This window comes from Mauremys mutica, chromosome 5, assembly GCF_020497125.1.
Source record: "Mauremys mutica isolate MM-2020 ecotype Southern chromosome 5, ASM2049712v1, whole genome shotgun sequence".
Lineage (NCBI taxonomy): Eukaryota > Metazoa > Chordata > Testudines > Geoemydidae > Mauremys > Mauremys mutica.
In genome coordinates this window covers 37,800,744-37,824,535 of record NC_059076.1, presented here as the reverse complement: position 1 = coordinate 37,824,535, position 23,792 = coordinate 37,800,744, and the positions used below count along the sequence as shown (strand labels likewise).

The 23,792-nt window shown below is 43.2% G+C and overlaps 1 protein-coding gene across 4 annotated transcripts in view; it reads left to right on the top strand.

Annotated features, from left to right (window-relative positions):
- Positions 1-23,792, top strand: part of NFKB1 (nuclear factor kappa B subunit 1) — an 84,216-nt gene that overhangs the window by 30,420 nt on the left and 30,004 nt on the right. For all 4 annotated transcript variants that reach the window (XM_045018468.1, XM_045018465.1, XM_045018466.1 and 1 more), the window contains exons 4-11: positions 1,584-1,624; positions 5,117-5,215; positions 15,172-15,320; positions 15,991-16,154; positions 17,036-17,194; positions 20,366-20,470; positions 22,886-22,977; positions 23,537-23,675. In XM_045018468.1, the coding sequence (XP_044874403.1) occupies positions 1,584-1,624; positions 5,117-5,215; positions 15,172-15,320; positions 15,991-16,154; positions 17,036-17,194; positions 20,366-20,470; positions 22,886-22,977; positions 23,537-23,675 (948 nt within the window). The remainder of the gene's footprint in view (positions 1-1,583; positions 1,625-5,116; positions 5,216-15,171; positions 15,321-15,990; positions 16,155-17,035; positions 17,195-20,365; positions 20,471-22,885; positions 22,978-23,536; positions 23,676-23,792) is intronic.

Below are 23,792 nucleotides of genomic sequence, written 5' to 3'. Positions count from 1 at the left end.
ACACCTCTCAGAACTGTTTTTTTCAGGCTCTCTGAAACTCATGAAGGCATCCCTCCATCAGTAACACTTGTTTCACATTATTAAAATTATCTTCACAGCCATAAGGGCAAGAGATGAACTTTCTCTTTTCACAGCTGAGAATGTGAACGAGATGGCAGGCAGGGGTACTCCTTAGCTCCATGTACCTCCCTCCAATTTAAGCCCTGATTAGACGGAATTCTGTGCTCAGATGCCATGCAATGAATGACTTCAGTGAGAATTTCTCACGTAGGGCCTGCTCTAAGGCCATTGAAGTCAATGGAAAGATTCCCGTTGATTTCAATGACCTTTGGATCAGGCTTATTAGGGTCAAATTGACCTCTCTTCAGAAGACCAGCATGAGCCTTTGCATCAATTAGGTTCTCCAAACAGGGCTTAGCTTAAGTAGGATTTAAGTGGTGCATAGACCTTCTACTGGCCCAGTGCACAGGGGTGGATTTAACCAATTGCATCTGATTATGGACCATTTAAGTCAGTTGGAGTCTGACATTTATTAGTCGAGCAGACCCATATACCTGATATCAGAAACTGGCTCATGAGTAAAATTTTTGAAAGTGGATACAGGACTTAGGAGCCTAAGTCCCATTTTCAGGAGTGAGTTAGGCACTTAGGATGGGATTCGTGAGGGGGACTTAAGGACCTAATTCCATTTTAGTAAACTTAAGTTCAAAATTTAGATCCTCAAAAATCTGGCTCAACTGCATCTAACCCTCTAGGTGCTTAACTCCAGGAAAGGGTTCACAGCTGTTAATACCAAATCCAGGGAGGTGCCACCCTTTGGCCCAGAGTTGGGATCTTTAGCTCCTTCAGGGGGCAGGGCTTTGGCCACCCACCTCTCTTTGGCATTTCCTACTAGCCTGCTTAAGCAGCTTCCTGCTCAGCTTGCTGGCTTCTGTGAATCTCTTTTTAGGCACCTAGCTCTCCCTGAGGCATTGTGTAAGGAGCCTGGGTGCATAGCTCAGGATTGTGAATTCCACTTGCTGGCAGGATGCTAAAACATTGCAGGTCTCAGCCTTAGCTCCCTTTGTAAATCCCACCCTTTAAAGCCTAAGGCTATGTCCACACTGTACACCTAACAACGGCACGGCTGTGCTTCTGCAGCCGCGCCATTGTAAGGTGCGCTGTGTAGTTGCTCTTTATCCCCGGGAGAGCTCTCCTGGTGACAAAATAAAACCACCTCCAACAAGGGGTGGTAGCTTTGTCCATGGGAGCGCGGCTCCTGCCAACGAAGTGCTGTCCACACTGGCGCTTTTCATTGTTAAAACTTTTGTCATTTCAGGGGGTATTTTTTCACACCCCTTAGCGACAAAAGTTTTGACCACGAAAGTGCCAGTGTAGACAAAGCCTCAGTCTCATTGAAAGTCAATAGGATGTCAGCTCCCGAGTGTCCAAGTCACTTTTAAAATAAAACTTAGGTTCTTAGGCATATTTGAAAATTGTACCCCATGTCTTTTTAGAACATCTAATTTAGCCCTCTGACTTCTTATATGTGATGCTGATGTAAATCAGAGGTGCATTATTATTTTTCTTTTTTTATTTATTAGCAGATGGACCATACCTTCAAATTATAGAACAGCCTAAACAGGTAAGAGGAATACTGCATTTTGAAAATCTTTTGGGTAGTTGTGGCAGGATATTGTCTGAGTACCGCTGTAATCCAAGATGGAGGGATACTGAATGACCTATCTCATTGTAAAGCATTTTGAACTAAGAAGAAGTGTGGTGCATTATTAGCTGGGTTCTGTTTTGTTTTTTATGCTTTTATAGCAAGGTTGTTTCCTGTTTTGTTTGGTTCTTATCTCTAGTCATCTGTCTGGAAGTGTCACAGGGCAAAAAAAATCAGAGGGTTATATTAAATGTATTTTACTAAAGGTAGAAAACATTTCCATCTAGGAATGAGCGTTAAAATAGATTATGATAGGAAAATATCCCAAAGTTTTAAACAAATATGAGTCAATGAAATATTTCTACAAATTTTCCAGGTTTTTTTTTCATATTTCTTGCTAAAATGAAAAATAAAAATAACAAATATAATGGCCCTTTTCCGCACTCTTTCCAAAACCCTTGCAGGAAATTTTAACTCATGATTTGTGTAGTGCTGTGGGATTCCTTTTGTCACACGCTTGGTAACGCTGAATACCCCAAGAATAAATTAAGGTAATTTTGGGATGCAATTTTTGTACAAGTGTAACACTAACAGATCCTGTGGGATCAAACCTGGGACCTCAGTGCATGAGCCCCTACTTACTGCATGAGCTAGAAGCCACATGGCTTTTAGCTAAGGCTATAGTAGACTCATTAACCCTAAGTGGTCTCAGTGCCACTAGCGGGGACAGAAACCAGACCCAGGAGGTGTGCGGGTTACACAAGCACAGAACAACACTACTTTTCACTCCTCTCTCAGTATGATTTTCATCTCACTGCACTACTTGGACTTCATGCAGATAAAGTGTATGGGAGTTGCTGGGGATGGAAACCACCTTCCCATCCAGGGCAAAGGTGCAGAGTGTTCACTGTGACTGATACTCCAGCATTTCTGTTGGAATTGTGGCTTCAGCCCTTCTAAAGCATTTGCACATAATCCTACATCCAGTGATTCCTCCCTGGGCCAATACAATACTGAGGCCCTTTTCCTACCCCTCCCACACAGTCACATACAAGGCCAGATTCTGATGCTCTTGTGTGGGTGCATAGGGAGATGGAAGTGACCAAAGATTGCCCCACCACAGGCACACCCTGTGGAAAGGCTTGTCACAATACAATCTGTGCGCTTGGGAATGCAGTGACTGCTCACTCCATGCACATCTAGAGACATACATCAGCCCAAAGGAAGTTCGGGGGAGGTGGGTCCCTGACCCCACCCCTAGCTTTGCGCCAGGCTGGCCTGGCACACCAGGGGGATGCACGCTGCACTCAGTGAAGTGTGCATGCTCCGTGCACCAGGAGCTCTGGGAGCAGTTCTGCTTCTCATGTGGTTCTGAATCATCCCAAACGCCAGGCTGTGCCTTAAATACATGATTGGGTCTACAGTGTGCAATGGCTGTAAAATGGCCACCCCACCCATGGCTCCCATTGTGGAGAGGCCCAAGGCGCACCAGACAATGTAAGGTTTGTAGTGCGGCTGTGCGGGCTGAGCCATGGACAGAGCACTGGGCAGGCAGTCTGATCATCGGCCCCACATAGGTCAGTCATGGGGACAGGACAATGCCGGGTAGGGAAGGTTCTACAGGCAATTACATGGATCCAGCGGCCTTGGCAGTTTGCAGTGGCTTCAGTGTGGCTGTTCTGCAGCCTTAGCCCTAGGTTCAGGAATGAATTTCAGCCCTGGCTGCCACAACCTCAACCCCGACTTGAGCGCTTCACCAGCAGAAAGCCCAGTTGCTCTGCCTTAATGCGTTGAAGTGAATTTTAACTTTTGTGTTTCATGATTATCAGTCTGTTCTGTGGGTATGTGAGTGAAAGTCAAACATTGTATAAGGCACAAGTATTTAAACAGCTAGATATTGCGGAGGCTTTGAGGTTGATTACTCATTTTAAGAGTAATTGTGTGAGCATTGTGAATAACTGTGGGCTGACAAACACTTACATTCAAAGGAACCTGGTGTGAGATATCTGCAGCCTGATTCTGCCAGGCAATTGTTTGTCTGATTAAGGCTACAACCGTATAGTTGATGCTACTTGGCAGACTGCTGCACTACCTAGAATCACACTGAACTCAAAAGAGCTCTGTCAATCACAGGATTGGGACCGAAGAGGGGAAACCTGCCTGACAAAGAGAGGTAGTGCCATTTGTAATACTACAGTTAAATGTGTATTAACATTTCTTCGTAGTGGATCCTGTTAAATACTACTCTCTTCCAAATCCCCCCTCCCAGGTGGCTTTCATTTTCAGTAGTTTTTTTTCCATCCCCGGTATGTCAATGACTATAGCAATTACTTAGAACCATCTTGTTTAAATTTCTCTTTGATAGAATAAATCCTTTGAAATTTTATATGTTTATTTACTTCACTGGGGTTATGCCAGTGTTTCTCAAACTGGGGTCGCCGCTTGTGTAGAGAGAGCCTCTGGCAGGCCAGGCTGGTTTGTTTACTTGCCCCATCTGCTGGTCCAGCCAATCGGGGCTCCCATTGGCTGCGGATCACTGCTCCAGGCCAATGGAACACTGGGTTATGCTGATTTATACATTTTGAGGATCTGACCCACGTGTCTATTCTTAACCTTAGAATCACAGATAAATTGTGTTATCTCAGATATGATGGTGTAGTTATTGTTGGTAAAGGATGACTTTCCAGTGGCAATCACTGTATGCTGGCAGAGTTCCTTTGCAAAAATTGTCAGTGTCTGCTCATGTTTTATGTCTGGTGTAAAAGTAATCTAATCATAAAAGTGAATTATTTTGTGCAGCTTTCTTAACCTGGACACTTCCTACTCCTTTCCCCACATTTACAAAAATAAATAATGGGGGAAATAAAGGAAAAGTGTTCATAAATACAGCACACCGAATCTCATGGATTTCAGTTCACTAGAACTTTCTGTATTTTTGAATTTGCTTTTGTTCCTATATGAAACACATTTCTTGGCGAACTGGAGATCCCTCGAAAACTTGTTTTAGAAATACCAAAATATGATGTTCCTGAATGAAATGTGAAATTGACATTCTTGTTGGTTTCATGGCTGCTATTCTGTGAAAGGGAGAAGAGTTCTTTCTTTCCCTGCCCCCTTCACCTTCCCTGCACTGTTGGGGCTCCTATTTTATCTCTCCCCATCCCCTGACTGCTACCATCATGTCTTCAAGAGTGTGTTCACTATTCTAAATCCTTCATCCATCTTCTGACTGGTTTCTGGGGTGCAAAGAGATCTCTGCACCTAAGTCCATTTAGTATAATCTTATTAGCATTGGGAGAAGAGATTCCTACTGCCACTATGTGTGTGAATGAGAATAAAACTGTTTGCCACCCATGTAGAAGTATCCAGAGAGTGTTTCAGGAATTAGCAGCCATAACATTTCAATTTGTCAATGGATAGTTGTTTTGAAATGATGATTTTCAAAGGTTGTTTTTTTTTTAATCTCCACAGAGAGGGTTTCGTTTCAGATATGTGTGTGAAGGGCCATCGCATGGTGGACTTCCGGGTGCTTCTAGCGAAAAGAACAAAAAATCATACCCTCAGGTCAAAGTAAGTTAATAAATTATTAATTATTTAACAATATGATTGCGAGTGCCATACAAAAAATCCTTACATAGGATTGGTTTGTACATCACCATAAATCTATTTGAAGTTATTGAGATGAACTGGGTATTTCAATGCCAGTTTTTAAACTGAGAGACTGTAGTGCACATAAATAAGGCACTAGCTGGTTTTTTGTTTTTTGGCAAGTGAAAATCATCCTGTGAATTAAAAAGAATCTGCTGAATGTCTCTGGTCCTTCACACTCCAAGCTTGTGCGTTTGAACTGCTAAGTTTTTAAGAGCGGAAATTAGTACAGGGCTTCTGAAACTACTTTCCTCCCCCTTAAGAGAAGAGGTAGGTAGTCTTTCCAGATGTTTGCTTGTGCTCACTGTTGTGGTAGTGGTTGAAAGCACATAATGCAGCTAGTGCTTCTGGGCCCAGGTTTTTTAAAAATGGCTGCCTAACGTTAAGCTAAGTGCAAAGACAGATTGACTTTAACAGGAGTTGGATCAGGCTTCCAATGCAGTATTTCCTAAGCAGCTTTGTCTTTATTATTAAAAACCATCAACCAAAGAAAAATACCTATGCAAATATAATGTTAGGGTTGAGATTATAACAGAACTAAAGTTAGGAAACCTCCAAGCTTAAGGCTCCCTCTGCAATCACGTTTCCCTTGCATTGCCGGGGAAGGATATACTATATTTTATCTTGAGCTTTCTGATCTCGTGAATTAAGAGCCATTAAGTTTAGTGAAGAAAGAATTAATTTGCCCTTCATGAGGTAATATCTAATGCAGTGGTTCCCAAATTACCCATAGCAATACCACTCACAAAAGTCTCTATCAATATGGCAGGGTGTACTTTCTGAATTGTTCCATTAGAGATTTCCCCATTAAGAGCGAGAATTAATAGCTTTTAATTCATGAGTTCTTTTCCCCCTTCCTACTCCTTAGTGTGCTAAAGGTGAGCTTTTGTGCTGGACTGTGTTCACCATCCATTCAGGTGCATGTGCTCTATTCTTCTGTGAATCTTAGAAGAGACTAGGGTTTGGAACAACTATATCTCCACCATGAGTTAGAATGAGCATCACTTAGTGTAATCAGCTCTGGCTGTTATAACCTCGAATGTTAGTCTGGTAAATTAGAAATCATAGATTTAATGTAGCCTTGCAAAGCTATTCTGAAAAGTTACCAGCTCTGGCAAAGAATCTACTCACTTTCCCTTTCACATGATGATGGTGATGAGACAATGAACAAGATTTCATTTGCAGGTTTAAAAATAAAATTACTTATCCCGATAGTGGGATCTTTGATATATATTGGGATCCAATATATCTTGATAATTTATAAGATTTAAACTGGTGGAGTACATGGTAATATTGGAGCTCAGATAGTAGTCTATGCAATGGGAAGCAATGTGTGGAAAGGATTTAGTCAGAAAACAAACTAAAAGACAAAAAGTCAAGTAATTCAGTCTTTCCCATGGGTCCCATCTGCATTTTTTTTTCCTGGTACAAGTCACCACCCGGCAAAACCTTGTGGGAGAGGCTGGCAAAGGAACGAAGTAAGTTCCTCCTGGCCGCTGCCTGTTAGTGCCTGTTTTTGATTCAAGTTGTGCCAGTAAAGAGAGACGTGTTTCACTCCTTTTCCTATCAGCCTCCCTTGCGTTTTGTCAGAGGCTCATTTCCTCTTCACAACTGAGCTGATCTCGAGGAACCCAATTGAATATTCAGGAACAATGGTCTATAAAAAATAGAGGGAGTGCCAGAACCTTGGGTGTGCTACTGTGGTAGATGTGAATCACATCTGATGTGCACAGCTGTCTTAAAGCATCTGCAGGAGCCTTGGCCAGCTCAGCACTGGTCCAGCTGCAATAATCTATGCTGACTAGCGATAGCCCCTACAAGCCATTCTGGCAGCCAGAAATTGCCAAGACATAGGGAAACCCCTGCAATACCGCCATTTGTAGAATCATAAAATTGTAGCTTTTAAGGCCAGAAGAAGGAGCATTACGTTGATATAGTCTGACCTCCTGCATAACATAGACCACAGGAACTTACAGATTTCACCCAGTTATTCCTATCTCAAGTGCAAAACTTCCAGCTGAGCTGTAGCATATCTCTTAGTGTAAGTCTACACTGCAAAATTAACTTTGGTTAGCTAACCCTCATTAGCTAACTCGGGTTAAAATAGCTGTGAAGACATAGTGACTTGGTTTTTAACACTGGTTAATGGCTCAAGTTAAAGTCCATTGGTGTACCTGGGGTTGAACTAGAACTGTTAACTGAGTTAGAAGCCAAGTTGCCGTGTCTTCACTGATTTTTTTTACATAAGTTAGCACCCAGGGATCTGGCACTTCAGGTCTATAAGAAATAGAAATCAGTAACCCAGCATCTCAGGGCAAGCCGGTTATGGGACCGCCTCCTAAAACAACAGCATCCCCACTCCCTGGACCGCAGGTGTTGGTCCCCATCACTGCAGCATGGTCCCCAGTTAGAAGACACAGGTCCCTGATGCCTGCAAGGAACAGGACACCTGAGTCATGACGCCGATCCCCGTATCCATGGTACTGTTGGGCATCCCGCCAGAGTTCGCCACTGTGTAGATCTCCGTCGTCTAGGCAGTCTCCCAGGTGTCGATCCCCCTCAGTGTGGGATCGTACCCGGTCATGACACCGGTCTCCAGCTCCCTGGTACCGCTTTTCACCCCTGACGCAGCTGGCACCCGAGTCAGCACAGTGCCAAATCCGATGCGCGAGTGACACAGCAGGCCCCGGTGACTGCATGGCAGCGGGCCCCTCCCCCTGCCATGCAGTCATCTTCTTTGTGTCCAGACAAAGCGGTGGTGGGCCCCTCGCAAACAAGCAGCTCTGCCGACGACTTCAAGGAGCACCAGGCCTTGCTCAAAAGAGTGGTTGCCAACCTGAACTTGGAGGTTGAGGAGTTAGCGGAGGAGTCCGACAACCTCTTTAATGTTATATCCTCCTCCACCCTGGGCCGGGTCACGTTGCCTGTCAACCCAGGGGTTCTTAAAATTGCCTAGTCTGTGTGACAGACCCCCTCTTCCATTCCTCTTACCTCCAAGAAGGCGGAAAATAAGTACTATGTCCCCATAAAGGGGTTTGAATACCTGTAATACCCAGCCTCCAGCGGGATCCTGGTTGTGTCTGCTGTCAATGAAAGGGATAGGCGAGCGGCACACTGAAAAATAAAGATACCAAGAGGCATCTGTTTGGCCGGAAAATTTATTTGAAAGCCAGCCTGCAAGTTCGGATGCTAGGCAGGTACAACTTCAACCCGTGGGACTCCATCACAAGTTCAAGGAGGACCTTCACAGGACCGAGCCCAGGAGTTCGCCGCGTTGGTGGACAAGGGCAAAGCGGTGGCAAGAGGCACCCTCCAGATGGCCTGGGACTCTATGGACTCAGCGGCCAGGGTATTCACCTCCGTGATGGTCATGAGACACAGCTCTTGGTTACAGTCCTCTGGGCTGTCCCAGGAGATGCAGACTACCCTTCAGGACCTTCCATTTGAGGGAGCCGTGCTCTGGCTGATGCACAGCTCCACGGCCTTAAAGACTCCCATGCCACCCTCCATTCCTTGGGCCTTCACACCCCTCAGCAGTCTAGAAAGCCTTTCTGTCTGCCTCCGTCAAGGTCCTGGGGTGTCCTTCCTGTAGGAGACGGACCGGGGAAGGACAGACACAAAGCATTTAAACGGCATCACCTTTCATTTTCCTGTTCCTCTGCCCAGCTTGGTTCTTCCAGAGGCAAAGGAAGCCTGAAGTAGGCGTTTTGAGGACCAGAGCGACTTATCTGGCCAAATGGAAGCGGTTCACTTATTGGACCTCGGATAAAGGCATTCAGCTCAAGCGGGCCTCACTGCAGTTGATCCTGGACTACCTTCTGCATCTCAAGCTCCCAGGCCTGTCCCTTTCATCTATCAAGGTCCACTTGGCTACTGTTTCGGCCTTCCAACTGCCGCTTGAGGGTAGGTCAGTTTTCGCCAAGGACATGACTGCCAGTTCCTTCAGGGCCTTGAGCACCTTTTGCTTGCACATCAGGGACCCCATTCCACCATGGGACCTGACTCTTGTGCTGTCACGGCTCACAGGACCCCCCCTTTGAGCCTCTGGCTTCCTGCTCTCTCCTTCTCTTGTCCTGAAAGGTCATGTTCCTAGTTGCAATAATATCTGCCTGCTGGGTCTCTGAGATTAGGGTGCTTACCTCGGAACCACCCTAAACAGTCTTCTGCAAAGACAAGGTCCAGGTGCGGCCACATCTGGCTTTCCTGCCCAAGGTGGTCTCGCAGTTTCATATTGGCCAGGACATTTACTTGCCTGCCTTTTTTCCAAAGCCGCGTAAAGAGGAGGAGGAGAGTTCCCTAGATGTCAGGAGGGCACTAGCCTTTTACATTTAAAGAACCAAACCATTTTGCAAGTCGACACAATTGTTCATTGCAGTGGCCAACAGGATGAAAAGTCATCCAGTGTCTGCTCAAAGAATTTCTTCTGGATCACTGCCTATATTCACTGCTGCTATGATCAGGCAAAGGTACCACCTCTGGCAACTGGCACCGCCCACTCAACCAGGGCGCAAACCTCTCTGGCAGCTTTCCAAGCCCAAGTGTCTATCCAGGACATCTGTAGGGTGGCCACCTGGTTGGCCATCCACACCTTCACAGCCCATTACCCACTTACCCAGCAGGCCAGGGATAATGCAGAGCAGTACTGCAAGTGGCTAAACTGTGGACTTCGAGCCCACTTCCAAAGACACTGCTTGTGAGTCACCTAGAATGGAATTGACATGAGCAAGCACTCGAAGAAGAAAAAACAGTTACCTACCTTTTTGTAACTGTTGTTCTTCAAGATGTGTCGCTCGTGTCCATTCTATTACCCGCCCTCCTACCCCACTGTTGGACTTGCCGGCAAGAAGGAACTGAGAGGGCGTAGGATCAGCAGCACCTAATATACCAGCGCTTGAGCGTGGCGCTCAAGAGGGCACTACAACTGACCTTTCGGGTACCGCTAAGGCAAAAATCTCCAACAACTGTGCATGTTAGCGTGCACACACCCAATGGAATGAACATGAGCAACACATCTCGAAAAACAACAGTTACGAAAAGGTAGGTAACAGGGTTTTTTTAAAGCTGAGCTCCTAACTCTGTAATTTGGCACCTAAATAAGATGCCTGATTTTCAAAGGTGCTGAAGACCTGCAGCTCCCATTGACTTCAATCAAATCAGGAAGCCATTTATATTTAGGTGCAGAAGTATGTACTCAGTCGTCTAAATTTTAGGCACCCAAATTTTAGGGACACTATCACACTGTGGCCTAAAAATGTTTTACTTTAAGTAACAGCTAAGGCTGTGCAAATCCTGGCAACACCTACACATGTGAGTAACTTTACACATAGAAATAATGGAATTACTCACGTCTGTAAAGTTACTCACATTTTGAAGTGTTTGCAGAACTTGGGCCAAATGTTGCTATAATATTAGAAAGAAGGGGTGGATTCTCAATTTTTAGTTTGTTGACTTCATGCATTTCACAGCACTTTGTATAGTTAGTTTTGCTGTTTGCTTTCTCTAATCAGTCAGTCAGTTTCACTTGCTTGTATGAGGTACAGAAAAACATCTTTAAAATAGTCAAATGTGATTTGTAAACCATAAAAACTGCTGAGCAGACTCAGGGAGCTGTGAAGCCGTTGAAACTACTTTCAACTTAATGTTTTGAAATTCACTAACTCTCAAGATGTCCCTTTAATCTCTAAAACAAATCTAGCTCTTAAACAGAAACATCAGATAAATGTGACTATGCAGCATTTTTAACTTTATCAGATTAGGTAAACTGAACACTGCTTCCATATGGTGGATGCACAGCAAATATTGCAACTATACTCTTACTGGGACTCCTTATTTTCTTTTTCTCTGTCTTTGATAGTAACTGGCTCCTTAGAAACCAAATATTTAATAATTTCGTTGTTAAACAAGGAATTAAACAGTAAAGTGACATTTAGATATTCTCGTAATAGCTGAACGTTTCCTTCTTGCCACATTTTATTTTATCTATCTTGTTATGTTGGCACCAGTCACTGTAGTATCTGAATGCCTCTAGATGTTCGGCACTGATACATTTTGTATAACTTTCTAGAAATAATGTACTTGTCAGTAATTAATGTCTGTGACTATTTTTGGAATTCTCAGTGGAAAAAATTTGATGAGTACATATGCAAGTGGCCTATTACCAGATTAAATTTAGAATTAATTGTGAAATACTGTGAATGGTGTCCACAGTTCAAGAAGGATGTTGAAAAATTGGAGAGAGTTCAGAGTAGAGCCATGGGAATGGTTGAAGGCTCAGAAACCATGCCTTAAAATAAGAAACCCAAGGAGCTCAAGCTATTTATTTTATGAAAGAGAAGATAATGGAGTGATCTGTTTATTTTATCAAAGAGAAGATTATAAGGTGACTTGATCAAGCTCTGTAAGTAGCTACATAGGGAACAAAACTTTGATAATGGGCTCTTCAGTCTAGCAGACAAAGGTATAACATGATCCAATGGCTGGAAGTTGAAGGTAGACAAATTCAGACTGAAATAAGGCACATATTTTTACCATTGAGGGCATAGGCGCCAACTTTCTCTGGCGCCGGTGGGTGCCCGCCCTTTCCCCGCCCCAGACCCCTCCCCGACTCTACCCCAGCCCCGCCTCCATTCCAACCCCATCCCCAAAGTCCTCACCCTAACTCCGCCCCCTCCCTGCCCTTATTGGATCCCTTCCCCAAATCGCCACCCTGGCCCTGCCTCTTCCCCCAGCACACCGCATTCCCCCTCCTCTACCCTCCCTCCCTGCCCCGCGAATCAGCTGTTTCACAGCGCAAGTGCTGGGAAGGAGAGGGGAGAAGCAGGACGTGGCGGCGTGCTCGTGGAGGAGGAAGAGGTGAGCTGGAGCAGGGGGGTGGGATGGGGCCACGGGGAGCTGCTGGTGGGTGCTTTTTTCCATGGGTGCTCCAGCCCCGGAGCACCCACGGAGTCGGCACCTATGATTGAGGGTAAATAACCATGGGGACAACTTACTCTGAGGCTTGTGGTGGATTCCCCATTGGCAATTTTTAAATCAAGAGTGGATGTATTTCTAAAATATATGTTCTAATTCAAACAGGAATTAATTTGGGGAAGTCTATGGCCTATCTTATGCTGGAGGTCAGACCAGATGATCACATTGCTCCCTTCTGGCTTTATGATCTAACAATCTATATACTAGTTACATTTTAGAGAACTCTGGCTTCTCTCCCTATGCCAATTACAAAGACTGTGTTGAGCTGAGTAAACCATGTGAAGATTACAATCTTGATACCACAGTACTTAAATGTTCTGCTTTCAGATGTCTTGGAAAGTCCTTAAAACCCAGCAGCACTAGATACAGTTTCACTGTGGTTTGAACAGCTGATACAGAACTGTCTTGAGCTATTCTGACACAAATATGGAACATGCACATTATTTATTATTTATCATTTATAGAGCAATGGAGATACACAAGGCACTTTATAATAGTGAAAATGCATATGTCAAAAACAGGAAATAATGTGCCCTAGAGAGTTATTAATCATTATCATCATCATCATACTTGGGACATAAGTTGCAATTTTCATTCTCAAATCGTTTTGTAAATGTTAATTAATAATCATCATACCTCTTTGAGGTTGACAAGTAAGTATTATCACACCCATTTAACAAATGAGGAAGATGAGGCAGTGACTTGGCCAAGGCTGTAGGTTGAGTCACTGTCAGAGTTGGGATTAGTTCATGTGTGCTAGTCTTATGTTTAGACCACATCATGCTCTTAAACTAGAGGCATTTTTATTGTACAGTACAGGTAAAACAAACAAGTAGCAGACAAGCGGGTTACGAGAGGATTTTCACAGACACATGCTTCCTGGAACTGTTTAGCTTTTAGCCGTGAGTAGGAGGGAGTCATGGGGGAGGGCACTGGGCAACTGTTGAGACTGTTCCAAGTGTAATGGAGTGGAATCAAGAAGGGCTAAAGGAAACAAAAAAAAGTAAGCGACACGTGTTAGAGTGGTGACATAATGGTGAGTTCTGATCAGTCTTATCAATACAAGAAGCTGAAGTAATTTAGTCATCACTCTTACTGTACAGTAGAATCTCCATTTACAAACTCGTTGATTGAGGAATTCATAAAATCAAAAAGCTCATAAAATTGAAAATACCAAAAATACGGTTGGTGCAGTGCGTACACTGCAGCATGGTTCACTGCATCAATTTCTTCTTCTCTTTCCAACACTGCCAAGTGAGTTCCAGCGTGTTTCAGGCCTGAGAATGTGATGGGATGTCAAGTTGTTCTTCATCAATCTCACTTTCGTTATATGATTGTTATTTTTTCCTTCAGGAAGAATGGTTTGTGTAACTGCTTGTTTGTCTGACTGGTTTTGTAAAATCGATGTTCTACTGCATTTGTGTATGCGTATCCTTCAGTATCCTGGTTGATTAAATCTACATGTTTCTGTAATGCAAATGACTTCACCTGGGGCTAAATGTGAAAAAAGACTTCTTGATAAACTGGTTAGTTAATTAAGTGAAACTGTGGGAAGGGTGTTTAAGAAACAGTGGGTATGGGTTTGAAGATTTTACACTAAGTATAATTTAAAAGATGTGGATAATTGATAATCAGTTGATTAACACAGCTTGTGAGAGAAGCTAGTCAGAAATGTGAATGATAACAATGAAATAAAGCCGTTATAAAATTGCTATTTGATCAGTGCTTTTTAATTTGTACAATTTCTGTGGCATCTCTTGTTTTTATAACCATAATCTTTAATATTGTGTCAGAAAAAAAGATGATGTGAGAAGCTAGGAGACAGAGTTCGACACAATTCTGCACCAGTGATCCTATGCACTCAGTTTACCACAATCCCAATCCTGCAAAAATGTATGCATGTGCTTATCTTTTTTTCTCATGTGTAGTTCAGTGGGACTATGCACATGAGTAAAAAAAACAAAAAAACAAAAAAAAACCAACCATGTGCATTAGTATTTTCAGGACTGGGCCTTGTGTGTGAAGTGGAAGATGGTCCAGTTGTTAGAATGCTATCCTGAAAACGATATTCAGTGCCCTGCTCTGCCACAGATTTCCTCTGTGATCGTTGGGGAGTCTCTCTGCCTCTCAGTTCCCCATCTGTAAAATGGGGACAGTACTTCCTTCTCTTATGGGGTGTTGTAAGGATAAATGTGTTGATTGTGAGTACTAAGATACTATGGTAATAGAGGCTATTGTAAGTGCCTAAGATAGATGCAGTTTTTTGAGCCAATGTAGAATTCTTTCTTATGAACATAGAATGAATTCCATACCAAATGTCTCTCTGAAAAAACCTCTGCCAAAGGGGGTTATTGAGAACACGGCATTGTAAAGAAAATGCAATAATCTATATAATAATTCAATCTTAACTTTTTGAGAGCACTTTTACATTCAGCAAAACAGTGCATTTTCTTGATGCTAAACACATACCATTTCGCTGAACTTCTTAACATGCTTTAATGTCTACTGAGAATGCAGTCTACTGAATGGAATTTAACCTACTTAGCGCAAAAGGCCAAGTGAAATATTTACTTATTTATTTTCTGAAAAATGGATATAAGTGCCTCTCTTGAACTGTTTTTCTCATTATTTTTGTTTTCACTCCTGCTATTTGTAGATTGAGTTTAATTTATTTTTGTTGCATTTACTTTGAAAAAAAAAGAACAGTTATTAAATGAATTGATAAGACTCTCCTCTTTGGTGACATGGGACAATCATTTTATCTTGTTTGTATTTCGTGAAGGAAGGAATGAAAACATATGAGCTGTATGCAAATTTGTTTGTACTGAGATATCAAAGTGACAGAAAATACCTACTGAGAGTAATGATAATGTTCCGTTTTTTTAAATATTTGTTGTGCTTGTTTACAGATCTTCAATTATGTTGGGCCTGCAAAAGTAATTGTCCAGTTAGTCACTAATGGAAAAAACGTCCACCTGCATGCCCACAGCTTGGTGGGTAAATATTGTGAGGAAGGAGTATGTACAGTTAATGCAGGACCTAAGGATATGGTAGTAGGGTGAGTACACTGATATATCTGGCAAAGCTTGTGGGCAGAGAATTGAGTATAAAAACTGTAAGTGGTGAGACAAAAATTGTAAAGGTAAACCATTAAATGGAGCATTAGTCCTTCACTTTCTGCTCTGTACTTTGCTCATACCTTAAAATGGAAAAATAAATGTGGTCTCAGTTTATCCCTAGTTAGTAGGCACTGACATGTAGGAGATAGAGGGATTTTTGCACAACAGTTAAAAAATATAGAAGACCACTGGTTTTAAAATCAAACTCTCCTCCCTACACAATTCATGAGCTTGAACATCTCTGGTTATGGCATTACCAAGATAGAGCAAGCATGCCAAATTTTCAAATATTGTTTCCTCAGTTGCATCCACAACATGAACACATGCACAAAATCAGTAACTGCTCATGCAAACGGGTACTTGTGTGTCAGGTTACCTGTTTTTTGCACCCACATGACCACTGGCACACAACGATTTAGGTTTTGTATATGCAGTGGGTGCCCACACATTTTGTAAGTTCTGTTCGATCACCCACATTTGAAAATTCAGTCTTTCCATTGACTTCAGTGGACTTTGGATCAACCCCAAGTGATTATGGTTACAAAGAGAGTCTGGGGGCAACTTCTGCATAAGGGACTAAGAAAATATTTCTCTGATCATATTGTGTAGGTTTCCAAACCTAGGGATACTTCATGTCACAAAGAAGAAAGTGTTTGAAACTCTGGAAGCACGAATGACAGATGCCTGTAAAAAAGGATACAATCCTGGGCTCCTAGTGCATTCTGAACTCAACTATATTCAAGCAGAAGGTGGTGGAGAGAGACAACTAACAGGTGGGTGGGATGTTATCCATTTGATTGTCATGGATCTTGAGAACGTGTTCTTGATAATAGGTTTTGCTCCAAGAAACACAGATTCTCAGCCAGGATGATGTCTAAGTAGGCTCCCTAGGTAGTCTTCCCCCAGCTGTGTGTTTCGAGCAGTCCTTTGCTTTTGGGATCTCCATTTCATCATGCATGCAGAACCAAACAACCCTCCCTCCTAGATTTCAACAACATTTACAACTGTGCACGAGTTTTACCAACAATGCTGCCATCTTCAACCCCTGTTTAGTAGGCTGAGAAACTGAGTCACTTTGTATTATCGTGGAGAGCTATTGGATCCTTTAAGTGGTTGTAGACTTAATGGAGATTCCCCTGGGGAAAGATCATCCCTGCAATCCCTGCTTTACATGTGTACCTGCAAAACCTTGGGTCAGCATTGCTCCCAGATTGTTAATGAAAGACCGAAGGGCCAATCCAGCTCTGACTACAGCACAGCCAGAAGTTAGAGAATACTTACTTATTTTACTGCTGGTTAGTGCCGGCTTCTAAATGTGAACTTTGCTTAAATAACTGCAGTATCTTATCCTTGTCCTCCTTTATCGTATTTCCACCCATTGTAAACTCCGCATGGCCGGGACTGCGCTTTTTTTTGTATGTTTGCGAGATATCTGGCACAATTTTGGGTGCAGTATAAATAATAATATGCAGGCAACAAATTGTATGTCACTCCATTTATTAGAAGTGCAGAATGCAGTGAATTACCCCTTTACTATTTTCCAAATAAAAATAAGAATTGAAGCTAATGGTTAAAAAAAACCAAAGCTACTTTTTGGAGGTAGAATTATTTTTCACCCTGTTGTCAATTTATCTCTGCTATTGATTGGTTCTAGAGAGGGAAAGAGAAATCATCCGTCAGGCAGCCGTTCAGCAGACTAAAGAGATGGACCTCAGCGTGGTGCGACTCATGTTCACAGCCTTCCTCCCCGACAGCACTGGCAGCTTCACAAGAAGACTTGATCCTGTCATATCAGATGCAATATATGACAGCAGTAAGTACATTTGGTTTTCATGTCCTTTTTAACAGGCACGGGTCTTACTTTCCCTTTTTAGGAACATAGGCCGTAGGAATTGCCAGACTGGATCAGACCGAAGGTCCAGTTAGTCTCTATTCTGTTTCTGACAGTGGCCAGTGCCACATGCTTCAGAGGAAGGTGTAAGAACCCCACATTAGGCTGATGTGAGATAATCTGCCCCTCACATTGGGTGTCATCCAGGTCTCTAGTAGTAAGAGAGTGGCCTAAGCCCTGAAGCATGAGGTTTAATATCCTATAATGGGGTCCTTGGTGGGCCGAGGGACCTAACAGTTAGCATCCACTCAGTTGTAGGCCAAGTCCAACCCAGGGCCCTAAGTAGATCAGCAGTGTTTGGCCTCTGGGAGGAACCCTGTGAGCGACCTTCCCTGGGTTGCTTCCTACCACTGCTTCCTTCCCTCAGCTTCTGCCCCGCAGATAAGGAGAAAACTGCCAGCTGGGCTCCGCGTACAGTCCTGTTTCTTCAAGGAGGCTTCTCCAGCCCCTTTTGGCAGGAGTCTTCAGGATAGGTTTGCACTCCTCCCCATCCTCCCCCTTCTGAGCTGGGTTGCTCCTTTTTCAGCCCTGTCTCCAGTTGGAGCATGCTCTGCAGGGTTGGAGGGGCAGGGCTACCTGGATCCAGTGTAGTCCTTTAACCCCTTTTGCCCCAATGAGGGGTTTGTATACCCCATCAGACATCCCTTCCAAAAATTTTACTATGATGACAACATTTGTTATTCATATAAATGTCCAGTTCCTTTCTGAATCTTGATAAGTTCTTGACCTCAACGACTTCCTCAACAACTTCCTGTGGCAAAGTGTTACACAATCTAATGGGTATCCCTAGCCTCTGTTTTCCAGAAGCTGGGAATGGGCAACAGGGGATGGATCACTTGGTGATTACTTGTTCTGTTCATTCCCTCTGAAGCACCTGGCACAGGCCACTGTTGGAAGACAGGACACTGGGTTAGATGGACCTTTGGTCTGACCCAGTATGGCTGTTCTTATGTTCTAGTTGTACATTCTGTGAAAAAGTATTTCCTTGCATCCCTTTTGAATTTGCCATTTTATAGTTTAATTGAATGTCCCCTTGTCCTTGTGTTATGAGATGGGCAGAACAGAAGTTCTTGATCTACCATCTCTAGACCATTCATTATTTTAAATACCTTTATCATGTCCACTCTGTTCATCTCCTTTCTGAGGTAAACAATCCCAATCTTTTCAATCTCTCTCCATATGAGAGCTTTTCCCATGCCATTGATCATTCTCATTGCCCTTCTCGGAACTCCCTCTAATTCTGAAATTCTCCTACCTGCTACTGATTACTAATTTAGCAATATTCATGCAATAATAAGAAAAAGTATATACATTTTTTTTGCATTACATTACTTGCATTTTCTGGAAGAGAAAAAGGCCCAGGCGCATCATCTGGAGGGTGATGAGAACTACCAAGTGGTGTCTTTGAGGAATGTTGTTGGTTTACTTTAGTATCTGTTATAATTCCAATACGCTTTCATTACGGTAACACACACCTGCATGTTGATACAATAAGCAGAGGGGGGAAGTTACAATACAAACTGAGGTATAGCGTACGCCAAGCCACATTGAAAGGAAGTTGATGTTGCTCTATGCTTTTTGTTGTTGTTTTTAAGTCTGAGCATCAAAGTCTCTCTTCCATTTGTGAGGAAGGTGGAGGAAATAGATGCACCTCTCTCTTTCACTGTCTAGGTTTTCATGCCGCTCGCTGCCAGTGACCCGAGTATCTGAGACCACCAACTGAATTCATTTATTTCAAAAGAAACAGGAATTCTTTTTTCTTTTAATTTGTTTTTGAGTGAATCTAGTGATTTGGAATGGTGCCATTGAAGTCCTCTGCAGTACGGATGCAGCATGTGGCAGTGCAAGCTTCTGCCATGCTGCCCTGCCGTTGTGTCTCACACCTCGCCTGAAGCTATTATTTGTAATGGTGTGAGGATAGTTCTGTGTCCAGGGCCCTTTTAACTCTTGACATATCTATTGAGATTGCAAATAATTGCCAGGTTTGATTATGGTGATGTGGACCCCAGGCCATTGTGAACTGGACAGGGACTAACACTCTTTTTAGGTAGGCCACAGAGCAGTAAAGAAACAGGAGATTTAAAAATATATAGTGACGTACACACACCCCATATCAAGCAGTTAGTGGGACAAAGAAAGAGGAAGAGAGCAAGAGAGAAAATGTGATGCAGTTCTCACATGGCATTTTTTTTAACCTAATTAGTAACAATGGAGAGTCTTGAGTCTTGATTCCCCACTGCATTACTTGACTGGTATTGTGCTCATACAGGACTAGCACAGTAGTGAATGAGGCCCTTCTTGTGTAGTCCATAGTCAGGCAAGATTTCTACAGAAGTCAGTGGGAGTTTTGCCTGAATAAGGAGTACAAAATCAGGTCGTTAAGATGAAAAATTAGTGGTTCATCCTTCACTTTCACAAGATAAGGAATCCAGACAGTAGCATGTGATTCTTGTTTGAGGTTTGTCTTTTATCCCACTTCTGCGCTTTCTTGTTTGCTAGGCTTGGCAGAATTTGATATTTTTTTCTAATTGTGATGGTTTTTCTCCATTTTTATTTTTAAGGTTTTATTTTCTATTTTTAACTGTTTGTTTACAGTTGGGATAGTAGGACTGGGGTTAGAGTTGGGGCAGTGCTGATAGTGGGGCTGCAGTGGGCTCTCTGTTCGGCTAACAGGCCAAAGACACCAGAGTGCAAGGTGGGGGAGGAGGCTATGGCCATCCTGGCCCCATGAAGCAGAGAACCCCCTGGCCAGGACTACAAGGAGAACAAGCCCTGGACCGCAGGGTGCTGCTGAACATGTGCTGCCTGGGGACAGCTCCCACGCTCCCTCCAAATCAGGCCGCGACAGCAGAGCTGCATAGGGCTACCTGCATAGCTGCAGGGCTGGTGACACCCAGTCCCTGCAGGCATGCCCACTGTTACCGAGCGATATTTTTTTCATTGATTTCAGTGCATCAGCCAAAAGTAATGTTTACTGACAGTTATGGATTAAAACCAAACCCTGACAAACCTATTTTTAGCCTACAGCTGTCAGCAGAGTCAATACTGCTGTCAGCGGAATAACATCTTGTTTCAACTCGTCCCTTTTGACAGAAGCCCCCAATGCATCCAATTTAAAGATTGTAAGAATGGACAGAACAGCAGGATGCGTGACAGGAGGAGAGGAGATTTACCTTCTTTGTGACAAGGTTCAGAAAGGTAAGAGCCCCAAACTGTCTGGTGTTCTGAATCGGCCCCTTTGATTGGGATTCTAAAGTAGCTTTGCTTTGTTTCTCATGGACTGTATGAGTAAGGCCTGCAGTGGTGGCCTAGCATTCCAAGGTCCTGTGCCACCACCGCTCCCATTAACTTCAGCTGGATTTGTGAGTTCTCAGCATTTCTGAAAATCAGGCCAGCAGTGATTAGGGCAGCGATTAGTGATCGTATACAGCCACCCGTAAGTAACTTGTATGGGAACAGCCTGGAGAGCTGGGGGAAAGAAACTCATGTACCCTTTTCCCTCTCCCCCAACCAGCAGACATTGACAAGGACACCACCCGAGCCCCTCTGAAGTTTCTGTTCTAACCCCCCAGGCTGCCAGGGCTTGTGAACACTGGGTAGGTGCAATCGTGGACCCTGTGACCACACCCCTGTGGTGCCCCCAACCCCTTGTATAATGTGTAGTGGGAGCTGCGGGTGCCCAACACTGCCAATAATCAAGCCATGTTCATGTAGATGTCAAAGGGAATGAACCTGTAAATAGCTACTACCAGGTATCAGGCTTGTGCAATGTCCAATCAGACCTGTGGACTCTCAGGTCTGGTCTACACTGGGGGGGAGGGGGCAACTAAGGTAGGCAAGTATAGCGTAGCTGAACTCGAACTACCTTAGTTCGAAGTACTCACCCGTCCAGACGCCGCAGGATCGAAGTCCACGGCTCCCCCGTCGACTCCGCCACCGCCGTTCGCGGTGGTTGAGTTCCGGAGTCGACGGGACCGCGTTCGGAGTTCGATATATCGCGTCTAGATTAGACGCGATATATCGAACTCCGAGAAGTCGAATGCTAGCCGCCGACCCGGACGGTAAGTATAGACCTACCCTCAGTAGTAAACATTATTCCTGGATTGAAGTGTTTACAGGATCAGGCTCTAAATATGGATTTGGATGCCTAATTTAAGAGGCTCAAATTTGACTATATTGGCCTTTGTTTTCAATATTCTGGTTTCCTGTTCATAGATGGAAGTAAGCAGAAAAGAAAAAGGGGGCTTGGTGGAGTGTTTTAATCTGTCGATTAAAACAGGGACCCACAGATCTACTTTATCTCTACAACAGCATGCACAGTTCTCTACCTGACTGTAGAGTAGAGTAGTTAAATGATTCAGGCATTTTCTATTATTCCACACTGCAGCAGAGAAGGGTGTGGGAGAAGACGGCATACCATGTAGTTCTATAGGGAGAAGAGAAACTGGTAGAGTTTGGGGAAATTTTTTTTCCCTTAACACTGTAAATCCACGGCCTTTCCAGGGGATTAAGTAAAATGTAATTTTTTTCTTAAGTCTGAATAAATGGAAACTCCAAGGTGGGGTTTCCCCTTAGACTGAGTGGGGTTTCCCCTGACTCCGTCACTCTCTGAAACCTCCGTGCACTAGGAAACTTGAATGCACACAGCAACAGCGTTGGAAGGAGTGTTTCTAAATCTGAATGCTACCAGATTGGGGATCAGGTGGAATCAGCCCACCTACCCTAAGGCCCCTTGCTTAGGAAGATAAAGAGTTCCTGGCCATTAGCCAAGACAGAAAATGGGCTTTTCATATCTTTCCTCCCCAGGATGCTGAAGAAAGAGTCCTCAGGATGTCCTGTTTCCCCAACCTCTCCAAAGAGGTCTATACAGAGGGCTCCCAGCCCAACAGAAACATCTCTGCCCCTTGCACTGCTTTGTGAAGGGGAGAGGAAATGCATTGCTGGAGAGCACTTAGCTCATGACTGCTGCTGAAAGTAGCTGCTGTCACTCTTAGCAGTAGTTGAGAAGTGGCTTTTTGCCAGCAGTAAATAGAACTTGAACCTGAACAGTTCAAGTTTCATTCAGATTTCAGAATTCAGACTGTGGGGAAGGGATCCTGTATTTCACACCATACGTTCTCCCATCCCTACATTCTGTATCGAGCTACAGCACTAATCTTGTTTAACCATAGAACAGGAAGCAGTGAACCTGATTTTCCACTCACCAGTTTAAAACAAGAGTAACTCCACTGAAGTCACAAGAATTACATCAGTGTAAAACTGGTGGAAATAAAAGCAGAATTCGACCCCAAATAATGTTTATATAAATCTTCCTAAACTTATCATACTTGAGAGGGGTAAAGTTCTTGATATTTAATGTATTCTTCTAAATGCAGCACATTAACACAGAAAACAAATACTGGGTGAAATTCAGCATTAGAGAGAATTATTTTCCTTTACCAAAAATCTTTTATTGTTGCTTATAGTATACAGTATGAATTAGTGCTAGGAAAAATATTATCTCCTAAAATCCACTGTTAGAACTGCCATCCACCATATTATTTTTTATTAGAAATTGATTTAACCAAAAGCTTAAAAAACCTAGAGGAATTAACACTCTCACACTGTTTGCAGATGATATTCAAATTCGTTTTTATGAAGAGGATGAAAATGGTGGCGTATGGGAAGGCTTTGGAGATTTTTCTCCGACAGATGTACATAGGCAGGTAAGTGACCAAATAGCTGTCATTTGCTAATGGCTTTCAATTCTTCAGCTAGTAGGACCCCATTTGAACTGATGGCTTAGTAATGAAAGGCTCTAAATCCCAGCCTGATTTATTTTAAACTGGAAATCATAGTGCTGATGAAAGGTAGAAACACGCTAAAAGGAAATTTGAAAACTGTGGTGCGAAAGTAATGGTAAGGGAGAGATGTAAGGCATGTCTATGGAAACATAGTACAGGTTAAAAGGTCTCCAGAGCTCCTACAGGAATACATGGAAAAAAGATAAAGCAAGAGAGAAAAATACAATACCCACATGTGTTATATATTCATGTATCATGTGACAGTTCAGCATTTTTAAAAGGCATTTAAACTGTAGTTAGCTCCAAAGTAGAAGTGAAAAATAAAACGAGAATTTATAGTTGTTTTAGCCTTCATGCAAGTGAGATATTCCTCTCAGCTGTAACTAACTCAAATCCCCCCAAATACAAAAAGTTAGATATAAAGCAATATCTTGTTTCAGAAAACTGTTCCTGACAACCTGCTGATCAATGTTTTTCACAGTTTGCTATTGTATTCAAAACCCCGAAGTACAGAGATGTCAATATCACAAAACCAGCATCTGTTTTTGTCCAACTACGGCGGAAATCTGATCTGGAAACAAGTGAGCCAAAGCCATTTCTGTACTACCCAGAAATCAAAGGTAATTCATTTAACCTGTTCCATGCATTACAAAGGGGAAATATCCTGTTTGTGAAACAGCAGAGTCCTCATGTATTTCCTAATGTTGGGTAATGTCCTTGTTCTATTTTTTTTTACC